The sequence below is a fragment of the Podarcis tiliguerta genome (genome assembly GCF_965153285.1).
Source record: "Podarcis tiliguerta genome assembly, chromosome: 5".
In the NCBI taxonomy this organism is placed as follows: domain Eukaryota; kingdom Metazoa; phylum Chordata; class Lepidosauria; order Squamata; family Lacertidae; genus Podarcis; species Podarcis tiliguerta.
Window position 1 is genome coordinate 53,467,332 of NC_139538.1, and position 19,527 is coordinate 53,486,858.

At 40.1% G+C, this 19,527-nt stretch overlaps 1 protein-coding gene across 1 annotated transcript in view; it reads left to right on the forward strand.

The window, feature by feature from the left end:
- The window catches only part of HTRA1 (HtrA serine peptidase 1), a 44,583-nt gene that overhangs the window by 11,139 nt on the left and 13,917 nt on the right, over nucleotides 1-19,527 (forward strand). Inside the window, exons 2-3 of the mRNA XM_083443772.1 lie at nucleotides 11,489-11,588; nucleotides 11,927-12,131. Coding sequence (XP_083299898.1) covers nucleotides 11,489-11,588; nucleotides 11,927-12,131 — 305 coding nt within the window. The remainder of the gene's footprint in view (nucleotides 1-11,488; nucleotides 11,589-11,926; nucleotides 12,132-19,527) is intronic.

Below are 19,527 nucleotides of genomic sequence, written 5' to 3' on the forward strand. Positions count from 1 at the left end.
TTTGCTCAGGCAAGTTCAGAAAAAGCTACTGAAGCTTCAGAGCGTATCTTGGTTGAGAGGCAAACTCCATGAACTACACAAGCTGCAGCCCTGAACCTGCCGTGCTGGGGAAATGTTTGCTATAATGACGTTTTACTAATGCAAAAGATAACTATTTGCAAATACAGTGCTAAAGTAAAACATAATTGCTCCTTATGTACAATAGATGCCCCAATCTAGGCATAGTAGCCTGCCTATAGAAACAGGTTCTATATGCAGACCTGCTTTAGAAGAGGTTCAGGTGGCCACTGGACAAGGAAAGTGTGTTTTTGTTCAGCATCCTGCAATGGACTGGTGGTCCATTGGTCAACTTTTTTTTTTTTTTTTAATACCCAATTGCTCCATCAAAAATGTTTGCAAGTTGTAAGATACAAAGATTCCACATGTTACTGTCACATCTCCCTTTCTTGGATTTGTAACCACACATAAACATATTTATATGTAACACATTATGCCTAAGGCTCTAACTACACATGCCATTTATTTTATAATTTCTCTTGAATGCACGTTCCTCTGCTCAAACAACAACAATAAACAACAACATTGCTACCATGGAACCCACTCTTCTGAATTGAGGCCCTAGCATGGAAAGGGTGGGGAGTAGGGAGATTTTAACCATTTGCAATCATCCAAATCTGGGTCATGTCCCTTCTGCCTTCCATTGACATAGGAAATAAGCTCTCATTAAAACAGGAGATTTGAAGCAAATTGCTACCATGGAAGCCAAGGGGCCCCATTAGGACCATAGTGGGGGACAAAGGGTTAAAGCCCTATTGTCACCTTATCCAGATTGGGCACTTCATGCTGATAGGGGCTTTTTGGGGTGTGTGTGAAGGGCTTGTACTTTGGGGTAAACTACAAAGTAAAGTATCTTTTTATGTAATACTTTTTTACCCATTTTCAATTACAGTCCAATAATAGCCTCATTTATAACAATATAAATTTATAATACAATTAGTAATACCAATCATTCAAATACCAGTAAATAAACTGTTGTCATCATTTTCTCTCTCAGCCTGGAAAGAAAAGTGGTCTATCTGTCTCTCGATGTGGCCCTTAGGCTGAACTCCCCCCCCTCCCTCAAGTTCTGGCATGCCAAAGAAAAGCAAAAAAATTACAAAGCAAAACACTGATGAGCATCTGATGAACACTTTCAGCACATGCTAACTTGCTCATGTATATGTGTGCTGCATCCCATTGAAAAAAGTGAAGCAAGTAAGCTAAAGCCACTGGCCTTGCTACTTTCTACCCGTGCATAAATCAGATGAAGGTGCATTCATATTGATTTCTAAATTTAGAGCAAGCCTTGGGAGTGAGTGGACAATTCATTAATTCAGGTGCAGACTTTTAAAACGTTTTTTTGATTGAAAACTTGATTATCCTTTCTGTTACACAAACGTTGCTGAATTATTACCAAAAGCTTATTATGCCAGATTTAGGAGAAACACATGGCTGGAAGTAGACTTTCAATGTGCTTGCTGAATTCCAGGAATAAGATGTTGTAAATGGGATCTTGGATTTCAAACATGTATCCAGATAAATTTGTAGCTAGTTGTGAAACAAACATAAAATGATTAAACTCCTAGGCACTCATTTTAGTTTGCTTTGAAATTTGACTAAGATTTACAAAGCTTCAGCGCTGTGTAGGAGCTGTCTTTTCCATCTGTCTGTTAGTATTTTAGGTTTTTTGTTTTGGTCTTGTAGGCTATTTTGTATTTATTTATTGAGACATTTCATGGAGACAGCTGGCTCTTTGTGCCTACAGCAATGATCTCTGGTGTACTGAATATTAACACTCATCAAACATTCTCTTTCACTAGAACATCCTCCTAAATGGAATAGCTGCATCCTGTTTTCCAAAAGCAAAATGTCAAAAATTTACATAAAGCCCAAATGTGGGTGCACATTTTTGTTATCACATTGAGTCCCATTTTCCTTTGACCATTTTATTTCCCTTCAGCATTGTTTCCTGGCCATCAAAGTAGAAGTAATTATGAAAGCCCCATGTTTTATCTATTATGTTATTAATCTAATTGGCAAAATGAGTAAGAATTTACCTTTCAAATCAAAGCAGGTAAATATAGATAGAAAGTAGGTCATGGATAAAGAGTTGGTCACATTGGCTTGGTTCAGACCAACCACCAGACCACAGTTTAGTGCTATATGAATGTGCCTCAAACTCCCACATCCCTTCAACTCACATGCTGTGATTGCTTTCCTTACCACTTGTTTACAAACCATAGTTTGTCATTACATGTGAACCAAGCAAACCATGGTTTGGCAACATACAGGAGAGAGTTGGATTCACAGTGCACAAGAAGAAGAGTATCTATGTGAGGGTGAGGCTGGTTCATGTCCTGCTGAGCTACGGTTTGGTGTTAAATCTGAACTGAACTAGCATCCTCTTAAAATCCTGATAGTTCAGTTTTATTAACAAAACATAATTTATATTTTAAGACATATTTAATCTTGGCTAAGGGATGCGGGTGGCACTGTGGGTTAAACCACTGAGCCTCTTGGGCTTGCCGATCAGAAGGTTGACGGTTCGAATCCCCGCAACAGAATGAGCTCCCATTGCTCGGTCCCTGCTCCTGCCAGCCTAGCAGTTTGAAAGCACGAAGTGCAAATAGATAAATAGGTACCGCTCTGGCGGGAAGGTAAACAGCGTTTCCGTGTGCTGCTCTGGTTTGCCAGAAGCAGCTTAGTCATGCTGACCACATGACCTGGAAGCTGTACACCGGCTCCCTTGGCAAGATGAGTGCCGCAACCCCAGAGTCATCCGCGACTGGACCTAATGGTCAGGGGTGCCTTTACCTAATGTGAGTTGCTCATGCAGGCAACCCAAGGGAGTCCTTACTACAGGCTTTGAAATAGGTTGAGCCAGTGCTGATGGTGCACAACCTGACTGGTGAGGGTGTGGAACAGGATGCAGAACTGTGCACTTCATTACTCCACCCTTAAGTGAGAATCCCCAATTAAGCAGTCTAAGGGTTAAGTTGCCACGTTAACAAAGGCTAATGCTAATCAGGATTTGCTCTTAGTTAAGCTTTCTTTTAACTGAGGTTTGATGCAAGTTCAGAATCCTACTTAAGAGAAAAAACCTAGCAAGTGTTAACTGTGGCTAACATTAATGGCAACAAATAACTCTTAAGGATGCATAATGCCAGTGGGTAGAATTAGTGGTATAGAGGGGAATCCTGTGGTTGGTGTATCATCCCTTAAACACCATTAAATATGGACCAAATTATGTCTGCAGGAGCTGATATGATATTAATTTTCAAGTTTTCTCACTTTTCACCTAAGTTACTCTATTTGAGACAGGGTCTGTGATGAGCCTAGTTCTGTCTGTTTCATTATCCCCAATGCATATCTTGCCTTCTTAGAAATCATTTCCAGCATTGTTCCATATATTGTATCTGAGGCTCCTGAGCAGAACCTTTGTAAGGCAGACCCTTTAATGCTGGAGTTCATTTGCTATAGAAATGCCCAGATCCCCATTTTTCATCAGCTGCTGAGTATCTGTCATTCCTGGGTTATTTCAGTCATTTGGCACTGTTCTCCTTGGTTTATTTCCCTTCCTGTCTCGTCAGAAAGCTTTCTTCCTCATTGATTTTGAAGATCAATAAATGCTTCTCAAATATTTCCACTGATGTAACTTCCAGACAGCTTTGATGGAGCAAATGCAAAATGCAGTAAATAATGTTAGGAAGCCCACTGGTAATATTTGGTAATTTTAAGGGTAGCTTCTTTTGCAGCTTGCCAAGTTTTAATTAAACTTCATGCCAGCCATCTTTGATGGAATATTATAACCATTTCAAAAGTAGGGTTGAGAAATTGTGGTTAAATACTATTCACCATGACTATTGCAGCTGAGAATAGAACCGTTAAGTCACGAATTGTCAACACCTACTTTAAGCAGTACACTCACTTTTCTTTACCAAGAAATGTTCTATTTCCCTGCTTTTCTTGCCGATGTTTTGTAGCAGCTGGTACCACTATAGTTGTGAAGATGTTCGGCTGATTCATACACCACTGACTGTGGTTTACAATTTAGTAGGGAAAAGACTTCCTGTTTAGAGTCGAGCTATTCCTGCATGAAGGAACAAACATGACTGCATTCTTTATTTTTTATTTTAAAAAAATAATTAAAAGGGTCTAGCCTAGCCAGGAACTGGACTAAGAACTGTGAATCCCAGGTTCAAATCTTAACTCAGAGCTGTTTCATCCATTACAATTTCCAACATGGAATTGTAGTGTAGGAAAAAAGTATGTACATTTTCACATTTGAAGTGCAATGAGTTTTTCTGCTGAGACACACCAGATGGGCAGGCAACACTGAAAATAAACTTTAGCCACACTTAAAATAGCTTTATGCTGTCATATTTTTCCTCTTTCCACCCCATCCCTATTTTGTTTTGTGCCATGTATTTAAATGCATGGTCTATCTTGTTTTTATTATTATTATTGATCTGCAAACTACTTGGGGGGGGGGTCTCTTTTGGCTGAGAAGTAGAGCAAAAATGCTACAAACAAACAAACAAACAAACAAACAAACAAACAAACCACTCACATTGAATGCATTTATCCTATGTAGAGGTCAAAGAAGTGCCCATTCATTAGCTATCCAGAGCTTTTGTTATCCTATAGCAGATGTTAAGCAAGACATTAGAAATAAAAGCTGTGTTCATGGAAACAGACACAAATACTATTTTCTGTAGTGGTTGTTCAGGACTAAGCAGCTTTATTATTTACAAATAATGAAGTGCATCCTCTTGTGTTTTACAATGTTACATAAGGTTTTCTATTAATGATGATGTGCCTGTCAATCTGCTTTCAATTCACATGTCCTGGTAGATAAAGCAGAGCCAGGGAGAATCACTGCAGATTTGGGACTGTAACTAAAATTATTAAATGGTTTATTGATATACAATAGAAAACAGAAAGAGAAATATGTGAATTGACCATATAAGTACATAAAGGAACGTCCATCAAAGCTCTGCAAGAGGGATGGCCTGTCTGTGATCCTCCAGATATTGAATTGCATCTCCCATCAGACCCAGCTAGCAATGCCATGGTCAATGATGTAGTGCAGCAACACCTGGAGCCATAGCCTAGCACTATACAGCATCCCTGCTGTATAGTGTAAACAAAGCAGTACAATATCACTAGAATCATCATCATCAAGGCTATGCAGTGTGAATAACAGCATAACCATAGGAGAATTCACAAACCAACTATAATTTGCATAAGAATAAGTAGCAAAGCTACCAGTAAAGAAATCTGAATAAGAATAAAACGAGGACCTATTTGTCTCTCCAGCCCATTTCAGTTTAAAGCACTGTTTTACCACTGCTCCCTCAAGAGCAGCGGTCCTTGTGCTGTAGCAAGCTTCTCTACACATGGAAAAGTAAGCTGTTTGAGGCTATCCAAGTGTAACTTTAAAAAATCCAAGTTAAACAGCTTGACTAACAGTGCTGCTGCTACTTAGGAAAAGGTTGGGGTGAATACGTGTCTTCTGCAAGATCTATTACGGAGAACATTCCTTTTATTATGCACAGAGAATTCAAACTATTACTTCCATATATTTATTGCTTAAATATAATTTTTAAGGATTGGTAACACTGTTAAACAGCTTCTGTACATACATTATTTGAAACATGAATGATTATGTCCAATCAGCTTTCCCTATAGTTCTCTCTGTTCCTGGTGAAATATCCTATGTTGCATTTAAATAATTGCTCCTGTTTTCCCAAACACTATAATTACTTCTTTCTTTCACATACCTTACCCAAACTGTGAACTTGCATCTGAAATGTAACCGTTATGAAGTAATATGTTAAAAAATAAGGACTAAAAGAGAAAAGGAGTGCCAAGGTTAGCTTTTCCTTTCCGGGGCGGGGGGGGGGAATCCCTGGCATTGCTTTCATACTGAAGTCATACATAACTTTGGTTTCTGTGCAGAAAACGAGCTATGCTCTGACTTCATGAACAAACTGGTGCTGATCCTATAATACTGTTCTTTCTCATTGTCTTTTAAACTTTTTCTTTAAGGTCTATGGAGACCAGAATATTAAGTAAAATTTAACTAACTCTCTTCCATGGGGCTGTGGACTTTCTGTTTTTCAGAAGCTATCCATGTTGCCACACAGAAATCTATTGACCTTCTATGCACATCACCATAAACCAGGGTTGCCAACTTTTCTGGGCCTGCGGGCACATTTGCAAACTGAACAAACTGCTGTGGATGCCACAGACATGCCACAACCTAGCACATACCACAACTTATTCTATTAGCTACAGCAGAATGTTTTTTCACGCCTCCTTTCTATTTTCAGCAGGGGGAGGGTACCCTACAGGCACTAGGGAAGGCCTCTATGGATCCCTGCCACAAACCAGACACAATGGCTAAGACCCAGACTAAGTACTCACTGGTTTCAATAGGAACTAAATTAAGTCTTAAAGACGTAATTTGTCCCAATGACTTCAGTAGGGCCTATGCACAACAAATTTAGTCTGCTTTGTGTCTGGAAAAGTACTCTGGAGTAAGAGTGAAGCCTAGATGTTCTCACCATCTGTAACACATGCAAAGAAATGTACCTATTTTCTACATTTTTAAATTTGTGATGAACAAGGAACTTGCTGTTGATGGAAACGAAAACCTGAACATAAAAACTATGGTCTTAATATTTAACTTTGAGTAATGCAGTAGTGAGTGCTTTTGGTGGCTAGGTCTGTTGAGTGTTTTTGGCATTGCATTTCTCTTATTCAAGGCCTGTTGGTGCACATGCAGTTCCAACCCACTTTCAACTTATGTGTAGGATGTGTAGGATGGAATATGCTTAAAAGGCTCTTACCCATGTGCTGGGCAGTATGCAAAATCAAGAGCTGTGGTAGTGGCCAGGCGACTGATCTATCAGTCAGTAGGTTCTGGTTCAAATGTGGCCTTTGTCATTAACATACTAGACAAGCCACTCCCTTGTCAGCCTAGGCTCCTCTCCCATTTTACAAATGAGATAATAATGGCCAGTCTTACAACTTTGTTGTAAGAGTTATATTGTATCAGTGTTAATTATTATTATGTGCATCCCAGCACTGCCACATTTTGAGTTGTTTCTGAAGGATAGCCTTCTTAATGAGCTACAACAACTCTAGCAAAGTGTCTTGTGTTGCCTAAAATATTAGCATAATGTCCATGGAAGCTAATGCCATGGTAAATCTCTTCATCACTAAAGAGCTATAAGATTCACCTGAAATGTGTGCATGTATATGTAACAGAGACTGAAGGTGTGCATTGGCAGGATCTTCCAAATTAAACTAGGGCAAGCTAAGATGACCCAGTCTCACTGCTCACAAGACATCCAATGAGATCATTGCTGAGGCTTGGTGAGTCCTGCTTAATTTTAGTCTGGGAACACTAAAACAGATGGACAGAAATGCTGTGGACTAAAATGAAAAGGAAAAAAAAAACTTTATAAAAGATGAATGGCTGTGGACAACGGGCAAACTGTGCCCCTGTGCATTTGCTACTTTTTATTTCTCTCTTCTTCCTGCCATGATTCTAGACTGACAAAGAGCAAGGATGGGGACTGGGAGAATGGTGTGCAACAGAAACATCTTTTCCCATGCTGAGAGACACTCTGAGGAAAGCTCTGTCCCCTGAGAAAATAGCTTGAAAAATTGTGAGGTTCTTTCATTTGTTTTCAGCGAGGAACTTGAGAATGTGTTTCTTAACTGCTCACAGAGTTCCATTATGAAAGTCCTAGCAATCTGTGTATGTAGAAGGCAAGATGTTTTCCATTAGATCAGTTTCTCTCCCCCACAACATCTGTTGCAAAATTGTGTTATACAACTCAAATGGTTTGCGCAAGAATAACGTAAGATACACAAGAAAAGCCCTTCTGGATCTAACCAAAGGTACATCTAGCCCCAGCATCCTGTTTCTAGCAGTGGATAGCCAGATGCTTTTCGGGTAGCTTGGAAGCAAGGCATGAAAGCAGCAGCTCAGCCCTGTCCACTCCACCCCAAGAAACAATGCTGCACAACATTATTTAATATTCATGATCGTAGCTGTTGATAGGCCTGTCTGCAAATTTGTCTCTTAGACAACTCTTAAACATCTTACCATTTTTATCTTCTGGAAGAGAATTCCATAAGTTAAGCATGTGCTGTTTGAAGAAGTCTTTTTTTAATCCTTTATTGAATATACTGCTAATTGGTTTCACTAGATAACCCTGAGATATAGTATTAAGACAGATGGAGGGCAAAACCCCTTTCCAACCACTTTATCCACAGGCAGATACAATTTTATAAATCTTTTGTTACCTCTTGAATTTGCCTTTCCTCTGAGGAAAGATACTCCAAATCCTGATCTTACTGGTTGCCCTCTCCTCCAGCTTTATGGTATGCACTTTGAGGTGGGTTCAGTAGAACTGTACAGAGTATTCTAATGTGGCATTATTATGTATATCAGCTGTCTTACTTTCACCTCTTTCCTAATAATCCCTAACATGGAACTTGCCTTTTTCACTGTCAATGCATACTCAAAGTTGACAAGTTATTAAGCTGTTCAACATGACCAAGAGCTCTTTCCTGGACAGTCACCATCAATTCAGACCCATAAACCTATAGAAGAAGCTAAATGGTTTGCATCTTTGTGGTTCATTTTACACATCTCTTCAATCTCCAGTAATCCCTGTACATATTTGTTATTAAGCAGTCCATCTTGTCTGGGTTTTTTGTTTTGCTTCTTATGCGTTTGAGCCCCAAGTTGGGCAAAGCATACCCTCATTGCAGGGATTGGACTAGGTGACCCTTGTGCTCGAATGTGAATTTGGACTTGGAGAAAAACAGACAGAAAGTTTAGGCTTGACCCTTCTGAAATGTAACATTGATGTGGCTGCAAACTTTGTTCTTTGGGGATCTCTGCAAGTTATAGGCACACCCTAGATTCCAGTATGCTCCGTGTTTATATTTTGTAGGTATTGCAAAGGCACCATAAGTTTCACCATATGGGATAGACTCTGTAAAGAAGCTACCCTTTGAACCTCCTACTGTTTGGGAAAGCTGGTCGGGGCCTGCTGTCTTCATAGCAATATCATGCCTATATATCTAATTAACAAAATTTAAAGACAGCTGGTTCAGTTGTTATCTTTAAATTTACTTTGAATTAATAGTTGAACTATTTAGTGTAGTGACTGCCCAGACCATGATTTAACCTTTGTGACACTTCAGAGAGTTAAGTAAATGCTGGGAGATCTGGTTCCCCACCTGTCCTCCCGACCCCCCATCACTAAATGAATTATGAAATGATGGTTTGTCATTTCTAACCATAGCTAGGTATCTCTTGCCTGCTGTTACTTAGAAATCCCATGGTTTTTGCTCCACTGCAGTTGCCATTTCTTAAAATAATATGGGAAAGGAATTTTCATGGAGCACAGCAGTCAGCTCTGCCTCTCCTTCCAAGGAGAATGTTTACTCTGGAGAGCCATACATTCATGTTGCAAATAGATAAAAACTGGATAGATCTAAGAAAGGGATACTTGTTTATAGAACTCTCATCTTGTATGTCGTGCTAAAGTTTCGTTTGCTGCAAAAAGACAGAAACACTATTTGATTATAAATAGTGTTTCTGTCTCTCCTTTTTTGCACTAAACGTAACTTTAAAACAACATACAAGATGAGAGTTCTATAAACAATTGTCAAAGCAATTATATTTCCTTTAGAATGTGGTGGCTTAATTGTTCTGGTGCAGCATCACTGTTGCATACCACCCCAATCTCCAAGCAGTACAGGATTCCAGGGGTTCCAGGCACTTACTCAGGGTTCAGTTTCTTTGGAATGAGGGACAGTGGAGACCATGGTGTCTTTATGATATCTGGTTTACTTATACATATATACAACCTGAACCTACAATTGTTAATGCTCACAGCTTTAACAACCGCAGAAGGTCTTGTTTCTCCCATAGTTACAGCCTTGGATTTAAGCAGAAATCAAGCATGGCACTCATTCTCTGGCTTCTGTCTGCTTCTAGCAGCTCACACACAGAGCTTTGGCTATTGACTTTCTTAGTATTCGGGGGGGGGGGGGAGGAGGGGCACCACTCATTTCCCCTCTAGCACAGAGCAGTTTCCTTTGTCAGACTAACTACCCATACCTGGCCCTTGCCTGGCTAATTCAACAATGGAATATACCATTAGATTTTAACCCTTGCTAGATCCAAGAATTAGAAGGGATTCATACAGTCTAACCTACCCCACAACTCACAACAGTACTTTGATGAATTGAAGCCTGTAACTAGCACTGACACCTTATACCTGTGTAGTCTTTTCTTAAAGTGTTTCATTTGGGGGCAGGGTTTCAGTTTATGGGATTATGGCTCATGCCCCAGCTAGAAAAACTACTGTTGTTGGTTTTTGGATCAATAATTCAGGTCCAGGGAAAGTCTATTGCTAAATATTTTGGCAGGCTATTGTGGAAGTATTCCTAGAAATGAGACACATCTGTCAGTTATAAGTAAAACAGAGCAGAATCATGAAGAGTGGTGGCCAGAAGGATCTGGGCCATCAGTAGCAGCTTATGGGAGGCACGAAAGTTAATTGAATTGAGCTTGAGTTATAAAATGCAATTGTTAGGGCCCCTGGGAGGTCTGGCTAATGTGTGGTTTTGTGTCCGGGTCCTGTAAATATTGTTTTACTGCAGTGAACATAGAATGCTATTATGGGTCATTCTCATAATAACCACTCCCTAGAGGTGAGTGTACCTAACCCTGTTCCTAGCAGGACACCTGGCACAATGCAGATTTCTACCCAGAGGTCTCATTTGTGCTGCAGTTTGCAAGCAGGTAGGAAACAGCAGCAGGTGGGAGTGCCACTGTTTCTTACTTTCTTCATACTCTGGACAAAGGAGAGAGGATGCTTAATCTCTTTCAAGCCTTCTGTGCATGCCAGAGTGACCAACGGAAGGGCTCATTGTTGTCACAAATAGTGACTGGCTAGTAAGCCAAACCAATGTTTGTTAACTCATGAAGCTAATTATATATAATTTTAGCAGTGTGTTAAATATATATTTTGTGAGATAAGTGGCAGAGTTGTGCATGGCTCTGCTATGTAGGTGAGGATGTTTATGATATGGTGATATGTGAAAATGCCCTGCCTTGTGGGAGCCTCAGAGGTGTGGTGACTCATTTGATAAATATGGGGATGCTAAAACTGAGTAATCTTCTTTGTAATATAATGAGACCCAGTGCTTTTATTGGAGCAAGTCCCCCCCCCCCTCACAATTTTATTAATTAAAAATAAGCTCAACAACAGTCTTGTTGTGAGCTCTTAGACTATTTTTTTAAAGAAATGTTTTTCATAGATATCAACTTTGTTTTTAATATGAGTATTTTGCAACTCTTTATTGCTGACATTGATGAATTATGACAAGTGTTTTATTTTTCATTCCTCAGGCCAAGAAGATCCGAATAGTTTGCGGCACAAATACAACTTTATTGCAGATGTGGTGGAGAAGATAGCACCGGCTGTGGTTCACATTGAATTGTTTCGCAAGTAAACAAGAAATCCAAGTTTTATTATTTAACTGGAGACTTTGTGGGTTTTGTGTGTTGTTGTGAAAAACACTAATGCTATATTTTAATGTTGTTATGAATATAACATTATGTGTAATGTACGAATAGTATAGCATAGTATTATTTTCTTAGTGACCAGCTTTTTAAAAAAAGTTAATGCATTAATATATGTGTTGTGAAAGTCCTTTATGTCTCATATTCTAAGGTATCTTAAAACCAAATGTATCATAATAGTGTGTAATGGTCATAGAAGCAGATTGTCTTTGCTATCTTCAGAAACTGCTTTGCTTCTTGATCTTGAAATTCCATGTCTTTTAGACTGCCTTTTTCAAAGAGGGAAGTTCCTGTTGCCAGTGGCTCAGGTTTTATTGTTTCCGAAGATGGACTGATAGTTACAAATGCCCATGTGGTTACCAACAAGAACAGAGTGAAAGTGGAACTGAAGAATGGTGAAACACGAGAAGCTAAAATTAAAGATATTGACGAGAAAGCAGATATTGCACTAATAAAAATAGACACTACGGTAAGTTGATTATGAGCATGGGATTATTTATGCATCTGCTATTTCATTGATATTGATATATTATTACATGAAAAAAACTAGATTTATAGCAAACAATGGACTTGGAAAGAAGTATGAATATATTTACATGCCAAATATATAGTTGAATCAAGTTTAAATAAAAATTTCAACCATATCAAGATACTTAGGATGTCAGTATAGCAACGGATTCAATACCTTTTGATTTGTAGTCATTTTAAAATTCACCTCCTGGGAGAGTGATGCAGTATCAGTCATCAAAAGGGTCTAAAACCTTTTAGGGCTGCAAACTGGCAAAGTTGTTCAGCAAGACTAAAAAATAAAGTGCTGCCTTTTAAAAAAATCCCCATTTCATGTGATTCTGCAAGCATGTAAGAGCAACTTAGCCATAGTATGAGGAGCTGATATAAATGCCAGAACCAGTTATTTGAATCATGGAATTGTAAAGTTGGAAGGGACCCTGAGGGACATCTAGTCCAACCCCGTTCAGTGCAGGAATCTCAGCAAGCAGTCCCCAACCAGTTTGAAACCATTCTGGACATTGATTCAGTATTGCCATGTACACGTTGACATACAGTCACGTGTTTCTACAGCCGCGCTTGGACCTGCTGCTTGTGTGCAAAGGCTGCACATGAGCAGAATAGGAATGAGCGTGCTAAGCTCTACCCCCATGTCACCATGCCTGCTGCCCACCACAGGGGGCAAAGTCTGAAGCAACAACAACAACAACAACAACAACAACAATAATAATACTTTATTATTTATACCCCGCCATCTGGCTGGGTTTCCCCAGCCGCTCTGGGCTTCCAACAAAATATTAAAATACAGTGGTCTGTTAAACATTAAAAGCTTCCCTAAATAGGGCTGCCTTCAGATGTCTTCTAAAAGTCTGGTAGTTGTTCTTCTCTTTGACATCTGGTGGGAGGGCATTCCACAGGGCGGGTGCCACTACCGAGAAGGCCCTCTGCCTGGTTCCCTGTAACTTGGCTTCTCGCTGTGAGGGAACTTCTAGAAGGCCCTCGGAGCTGGACCTCAGTGTCCGGGCAGAACGATGGGGGTGGAGATGCTCCTTCAGGTATACAGGACTGAGGCTGTTTAGGGCTTTAAAGGTCAGCACCAACACTTTGAATTGTGCTCAGAAACGTACTGGGAGCCATTGTAGATCTTTCAAGACCGGTGTTATGTTCTAAATAATGTACTGAGTCCTCACTCTACCTTCCAAGTTGCAGAGAGCAGACAAAGGGTCAAAGGTTAGTGAGCTCATCCCCACTCCTGTGAACATATATGCAGCCCACCAGAAAGGGCTCATGTATTTTCAATAACTACTTCCAAAGTCTGCTACCCTTTGACATGCAGTGCTCTGAATAAAGAATGCAGAGATGCTATCTAGGGCTGATGAGACGATGAGTGATGCAGTCCAACGACATGCAGTGGGCTGTCCTAACGCCACGGCTGGACCTTTCTTGTGTTTGGATCTGAATATACTCCTACCACGCACTCTTCAAGCCCACATACAAAGAAGCGCTTCTAGCGCACTGTCAGTATGGCTGGCAAATTATTTTTGCGGCGTCAAAACAGGCTGTTAATTCTGCATGGCTGCCTCCTTAACATGGGGTCACCCTGGGGCAAAAGGTACTTGCCTTTTCCAGGGCGATGCTTCCTCCCATTCATGAGTGCTACAGAGTCCAGCTGGGAGCACAGGCTGTTACTGTGCAGATGTGCCCTAATTCAGTACTGCGGCCTTGGAAGGGGAAAGCACAATTAAGACATAACTCAAGTTCTTTGGAAAACATCTCCTGGCATGTGTTTGATTTCTGTCCGAAAACGTAGCAAGAATAATGTTTGTTTATGCCCTAGAGTGCACTCTGGTTTTCATGTGGTGAGCTTGCTTTGCCACTGTATTCATTCTATTTCAAAACCTCCCTTTAATGCACTGCAGGTGTGTGTGTGTGTGTGTGTTGCGTTATACAATTTGGCATATTTAAAGGGACAAATGCTGTTTCGTTTTCCATTGCTAAGTGCTCTGGGAAAATTAAAACACACACACATACACAATACTTTATTCAGTATTTCAAACCCTATTGGGGCTATTGATCCAGCAGTTACTAAACTGCTCAGTCATTATCATGTGGCTCCATCCTACTGCCTGGATGCCCTTTTTTCTTTTTTACTGTGCTGCATAAATGTTTTACTTAAATATGCAAAGAGAACCTCATGGGGGGAAGCATAGCTTTGAAGTGTTGTACAGAGTGTTTGGGATGCCATCTTTGCTCTTTTTATGTATTATTAAGGATTTTTATGCCTGTAGAACAGGCAGTGTCGGGGCATATATCTACGATAAAGAGCTGTACACATATTTAAAAATATTAGCTCATTTCAGATAGCCATGATCAGCATAGGTAATGGGGATTATCCTCCCATGACTTTTTAGGGATCTGGAATGTTGATTCAGTGCAATTGAGAGTTAGCAGAAAGAGTGAAATAAATATTTTTTTTATTTTACATTTCCCCAGAGGTTTGGGAAGGAGGAGTTAAGAGCGTGTTATATCTGTGTAGAGAATACAGTGGGTGGAGCTTCCTTAGTTTACAGTGGTGGACACTGTTGCAAGTTGGAGTTTTGGCAAGGATTAACAGAGGAAGTAAGCAGATGGACATATACAGTAGCTGAGTTCAGCAATTTCCTTTTAAGCATTGTTTCCTGGATTATTTTATGTATTGTTTCTGGAAAGGATGAAATGCTCCTGTGAAATGCTGTTCAGTTACAGTATTTTAGCTAATGCACAGAGGCAGGGCAATCCAAAGGGGGCAGAGGAAGGAAAATCTGAAGCAGAGAATCTTCCAAAGCCAAAGCCCTGCTAGATTTATTCTCTGAACCGCCCTGAGACTTCTGGGTATAGGGCGATATATAAATTCAATGAAGAAGAAGAAGAAGAAGAAGAAGAAGAAGAAGAAGAAGAAGAAGATTTAGCACTGGCAGAGCAGAAGGTGGAAGATCAGCTTTTCTACCAACTTTCCATGCTTTTTTATTCTTATTCGTAAAAAAGCTTTGGTTCCAATGGAAAGCAAAGTAAGGCCTTGGGGCCTTGTTGGCCTTAGGGACTGTGTACTCCCCAACCCCCTAATCCATGGGTAAGCAAACTAAGGCCTGGGGGCCAGATCCGGTCCAATCGCCTTCTCAATCTGGCCCATGGACGGCCCGGGAATCAGCGTGTTTTTACATGAGTAGAATGTGTCCTTTTATTTAAAATGCATCTCTGGGTTATTTGTGGGGCATAGGAATTCGTTCATTTTTATTTATTTTTTTCAAAATATAGTCTGGCCCCCCACAAGGTCTGAGGGACAGTGGACCGGCCCCCTGCTGAAAAAGTTTGCCGACCCATGTGCTAATCTGTGCCAAAACACACCCTCCAAAGCACCAGAGGAGGAAGGATAGCTGTGGAGGTTTCTGCAGCTGCAACAAGGATGCTCCTTCCACAGAGAAGCAGATTCACAAAATTCTGTGGCCCCAAGACATCTTAGGACTGCATGCTAGGAAGTTGTATGTAGTCACATCACACATAACTAAAATCTACGTAGTTTCAAAACAAGTAATTTTATATGGCTTTCTGAGAACATTTCAGCTTCTCTGCATTACATGCAGCCTATTAAACTTCATTTTGTTCACTATATGCTGCATTCTTCAGTTAGTTTATTAATTCAATTAGTTTATTCCTACTAAGAGGAGTATGTTTAACAAAGATTCTTACTGGGAATGTTAGACAAGTGCTCTTCTAAGTACAGTAGTAACTCCGGTTAAGAACTTAATTTGTTCCAGAGGTCCGTTCTTAACCTGAAACTGTTCTTAACCTGAAGCACCACTTTAGTTAATGGGGCCTCCTGCTGCCGCCGCACTACTGCTGCGCGATTTCTGTTCTCATCCTGAAGCAAAGTTCTTAACCTGAGGTACTATTTCTGGGTTAGTAAGAGTCTGTAACCTGAAGTGTCTATAACCTGAGGTACCACTGTATAAGCATTAGACAATTGACTAATGAGGTAAAAACTTACCTGCGGTCACTTCCCTGCTATTTTGCCACTTTATACTCAAATAAATAATACTCAAATTTATTTATTCAAATAAATAAATAAATAAATAAATAAATAAATAAATGCTTAATTTGTATAGCACATGGGCTTATTTATCATTTAGTTTGATAGTAATACTTAATGCATTTAAAAATGATTGTTGACTGTATGATTCTGTATTTCTGAATCAGAAGGGAATATTTCCTCCTTTGGCCAGATAATGCAAATATGAGTACTAAATTCTGTCTTGGGATATGGAATGTCTGCGGTAAAAAGAAAGCACAAGGCGACTTACTCTAAAGATTCCACACCACTGACATTTCTAAAACTGCTGTGTTCTTTCATTCCCAAGCATGCAATTTTCCTCTAAGTGATGGACTTCTGCCTTAGGACAGACTGCTTTTCTAAACAGGAAAAGAAATTAAATAAAGTATTGAGTTACAGGCACCAGTAGAATGAACTGGTTTGCACTCACTAACCCATTTTTCCACGGAAAAGAATTTAGCACAAATGAGAAACAGATCTGTTGGGATGACCCCCTTCAGTTTCCATAAGGTTGTGCTGACCAAATGGAGATACATAGTAATATGGGATAATTTGAAGACATCTTGAAGAGTGAAGGTTCTTTATTAACTTTGTTCTCTAGGGAGGGAAGTAAAAATTTATTTCTGGAAAACTAACACAAGGGAAGCCCACGAAAAGGAAGGGAGCTGTGAAAGTGAAACCATTAGTTGTCTTGTAGTGAGTTAGTCAACTGGTCCATCTAGCTTCAAATCATTTTTTGATTCTCTCTGACCAAATAAGTCAGTCTCTCTGTCTCTGTCTGTCTCCCTCCCTCCCTCCCTGTCTGTGTCCCTCCCTCCCTCCCTCCCTCCCTCCCTCTCTCCCTCTCTCTCTCTCTCTCTCACTCACACACACACACACACACACACACACACAAACCAAACACATATTCTAACAAGCAATGCAAATAGGACTTAATGGAACTATAACCAAAGGGTTAATAAAGTTTTTCTGTTCCTTTAGCAAAAATAAACTGGACCAAAAAAACAACAACCACTATCATGAATGCAGGTCACATATTGTGATTACATGATGACTGGTTGAATGCCAAAACAAATGGAACTGAACAGACCTCCCACATGGAAGTTTCCATAGAAGAAAGCATAGAGTTGGAGTGTTCACCTTAGAAGCCAATAAGTCCTCATAGATCACTCTTCCCCTTTCCTGAACAGTGAGTGGTTCTCCCTAGACATTTTATTGATCACTTGGGCAGCTTGACTATACAAAACACGGCAACTTGGACTTAGAAACGTTGCCTCTCTTAGCTCCAAAACAAGTTCCTGAACGTCTTACCAATTAGTTGTCTGAATAACACAGTCCTGGTAATTGGGATGGATGCAGGAAATGCATCTCTTTCTTATTTAGAAGTTGCCAGAAATGTGCAGAGCTGTAAAATTACTCTCCAGGGTCATAGAGAGGATACTGGTGGACACTGCTTATGTTTGACTTCTCTGATTTGAAGAAGAAATCCAACTGAGCAAACAATCATGTTCATTTCCAGTGCTTATGATGAAGTCTCTATTAGACCAGTGGTAGGGAATCTGTGGCATTCCAGATATTGCTGAACTAAAACTCCCATCGTATTTGTCTATTGGCCTTGCCAACTGATGAGGGTCAAAGACCAACATCATCATCCCTAGCTAATAGGACCAGTGGTCAGGGATGATGGGAATTGTAGTCCCAAAACATCTGGAGGGCCAAGTTTGGCCATGCCTGATCTAGAGTCACAAGTTCCCCTTATCTGTTGTAGATGAATAATCTCACCCACTTTGAAAATGCAGCTAACTAGATTGATACTGGGACAAATCAGTGCATTCAGTGATAAATTCTAGTTCATAAGTATGGGAATGAACCTATGTGAGCATCAGGAGTCATATACTTCCCTCTTCAACAGAGCTGCAAGATCAGAAGCAATGGTCCCATTTTTCACTAAGCACCATTTATCTCTGAACAAACTGTGCTTAACCTTAACTGTGGTTTACTGAAACAAATTAACTTTGTATTTATGAAGCTGGCTTGTTTCAATAACCATAGTTAACATTAACCACCGTTTAGGGTTCAAAACAGAAGTGAACATTTTGGTTCACTTCCTTGTAGTTTCATCAAAGGAGAGTGCATGAGTCCAACGTTTGTCTAGGCTCATTCCCTTAATAACTATAGTTTCTTGTGATGTCTGAAAGCAACCATAAATCATATAATGTTTCTTATTAACTCAAAGTGTTCTGAACTAACCTTTGAAGTAAGGAGGCCTGGTTACTAAAAGGAGGATGGTTTGTCTATTAATTTGCAAAAATGATTGTGTGTGACATGATCTAGTGTCTGCTGCAATATGGTGTAGAATCAGCCTTCCTCAATCTGTACCCTCCAGATATTTTGGTGTACAATTTCCATCTGCCAGAGTCAGTATGGCCAGAGATGAAAGGAGCTCTAGCCCAGAACATGTGGAGGACACCAGGTTGGTGGAGAATAGCGCAGATGCTTCTGTGCCAGGAGACCTAATTACCTCCCTACCTGGCAGTCTTTTTTGCCATTTCACTGTTTGAGGTTTGCTTTTAGGGAGGTCTTAGTCTTCTGATGTGTTTTGAAAATAGCTAGTGACTTTTGCCACAATTTACTAATAGAAAAATTACCATCTGAGCATGTGAAACAGCTTTTAGAGCCTTTTTTGTTTTTGTTTTAAAGAAATCTGCCTCCATTAGATCTCTTAAAACCACCAAGAGGTAAACTTATGAGAAGAAACATTTTGAGGTCCAGTTATACGTTTTAGGGTCAAGATCACTTCCACATGTTTTGTAAGAGGTACCTCTGAAACGCAACCAGTTTGTTTTCCAGAACTGCTGGCCATTAACATAAACACACACAGCTTGCTTTGCTGCTTTCCACACAGGCTGTGTACACAGAAAAATAGCCAAACCCCCCTCTGGCCACACAAATACAGTAACTGCAGTGCTTACAGAGGGGAAGAGAAACCACATGAGTGGATCAGACAAATAGAAGGGAAAGCAGTGGGTGAGAGGGAAATCAGGAGGGCAAAAGTTCGCATTCACTTCCTACTGCCGAAGCAGGTAGGCCTCAAGCAGTGTTGGTGCCCTAGAATCAAGTTCATCACCTGGGTTGGGTTTGGTTGGGGTCAGAGAAAGCCTGCAACTTGTTTTAGAGCACCAGGCCTCCAAAGACTCAAGGGTTGATTGTGGCAACAGTAATGAGGCAGACACTGATACTGGATTAAACTATTGTCACAACTTTTATTGTA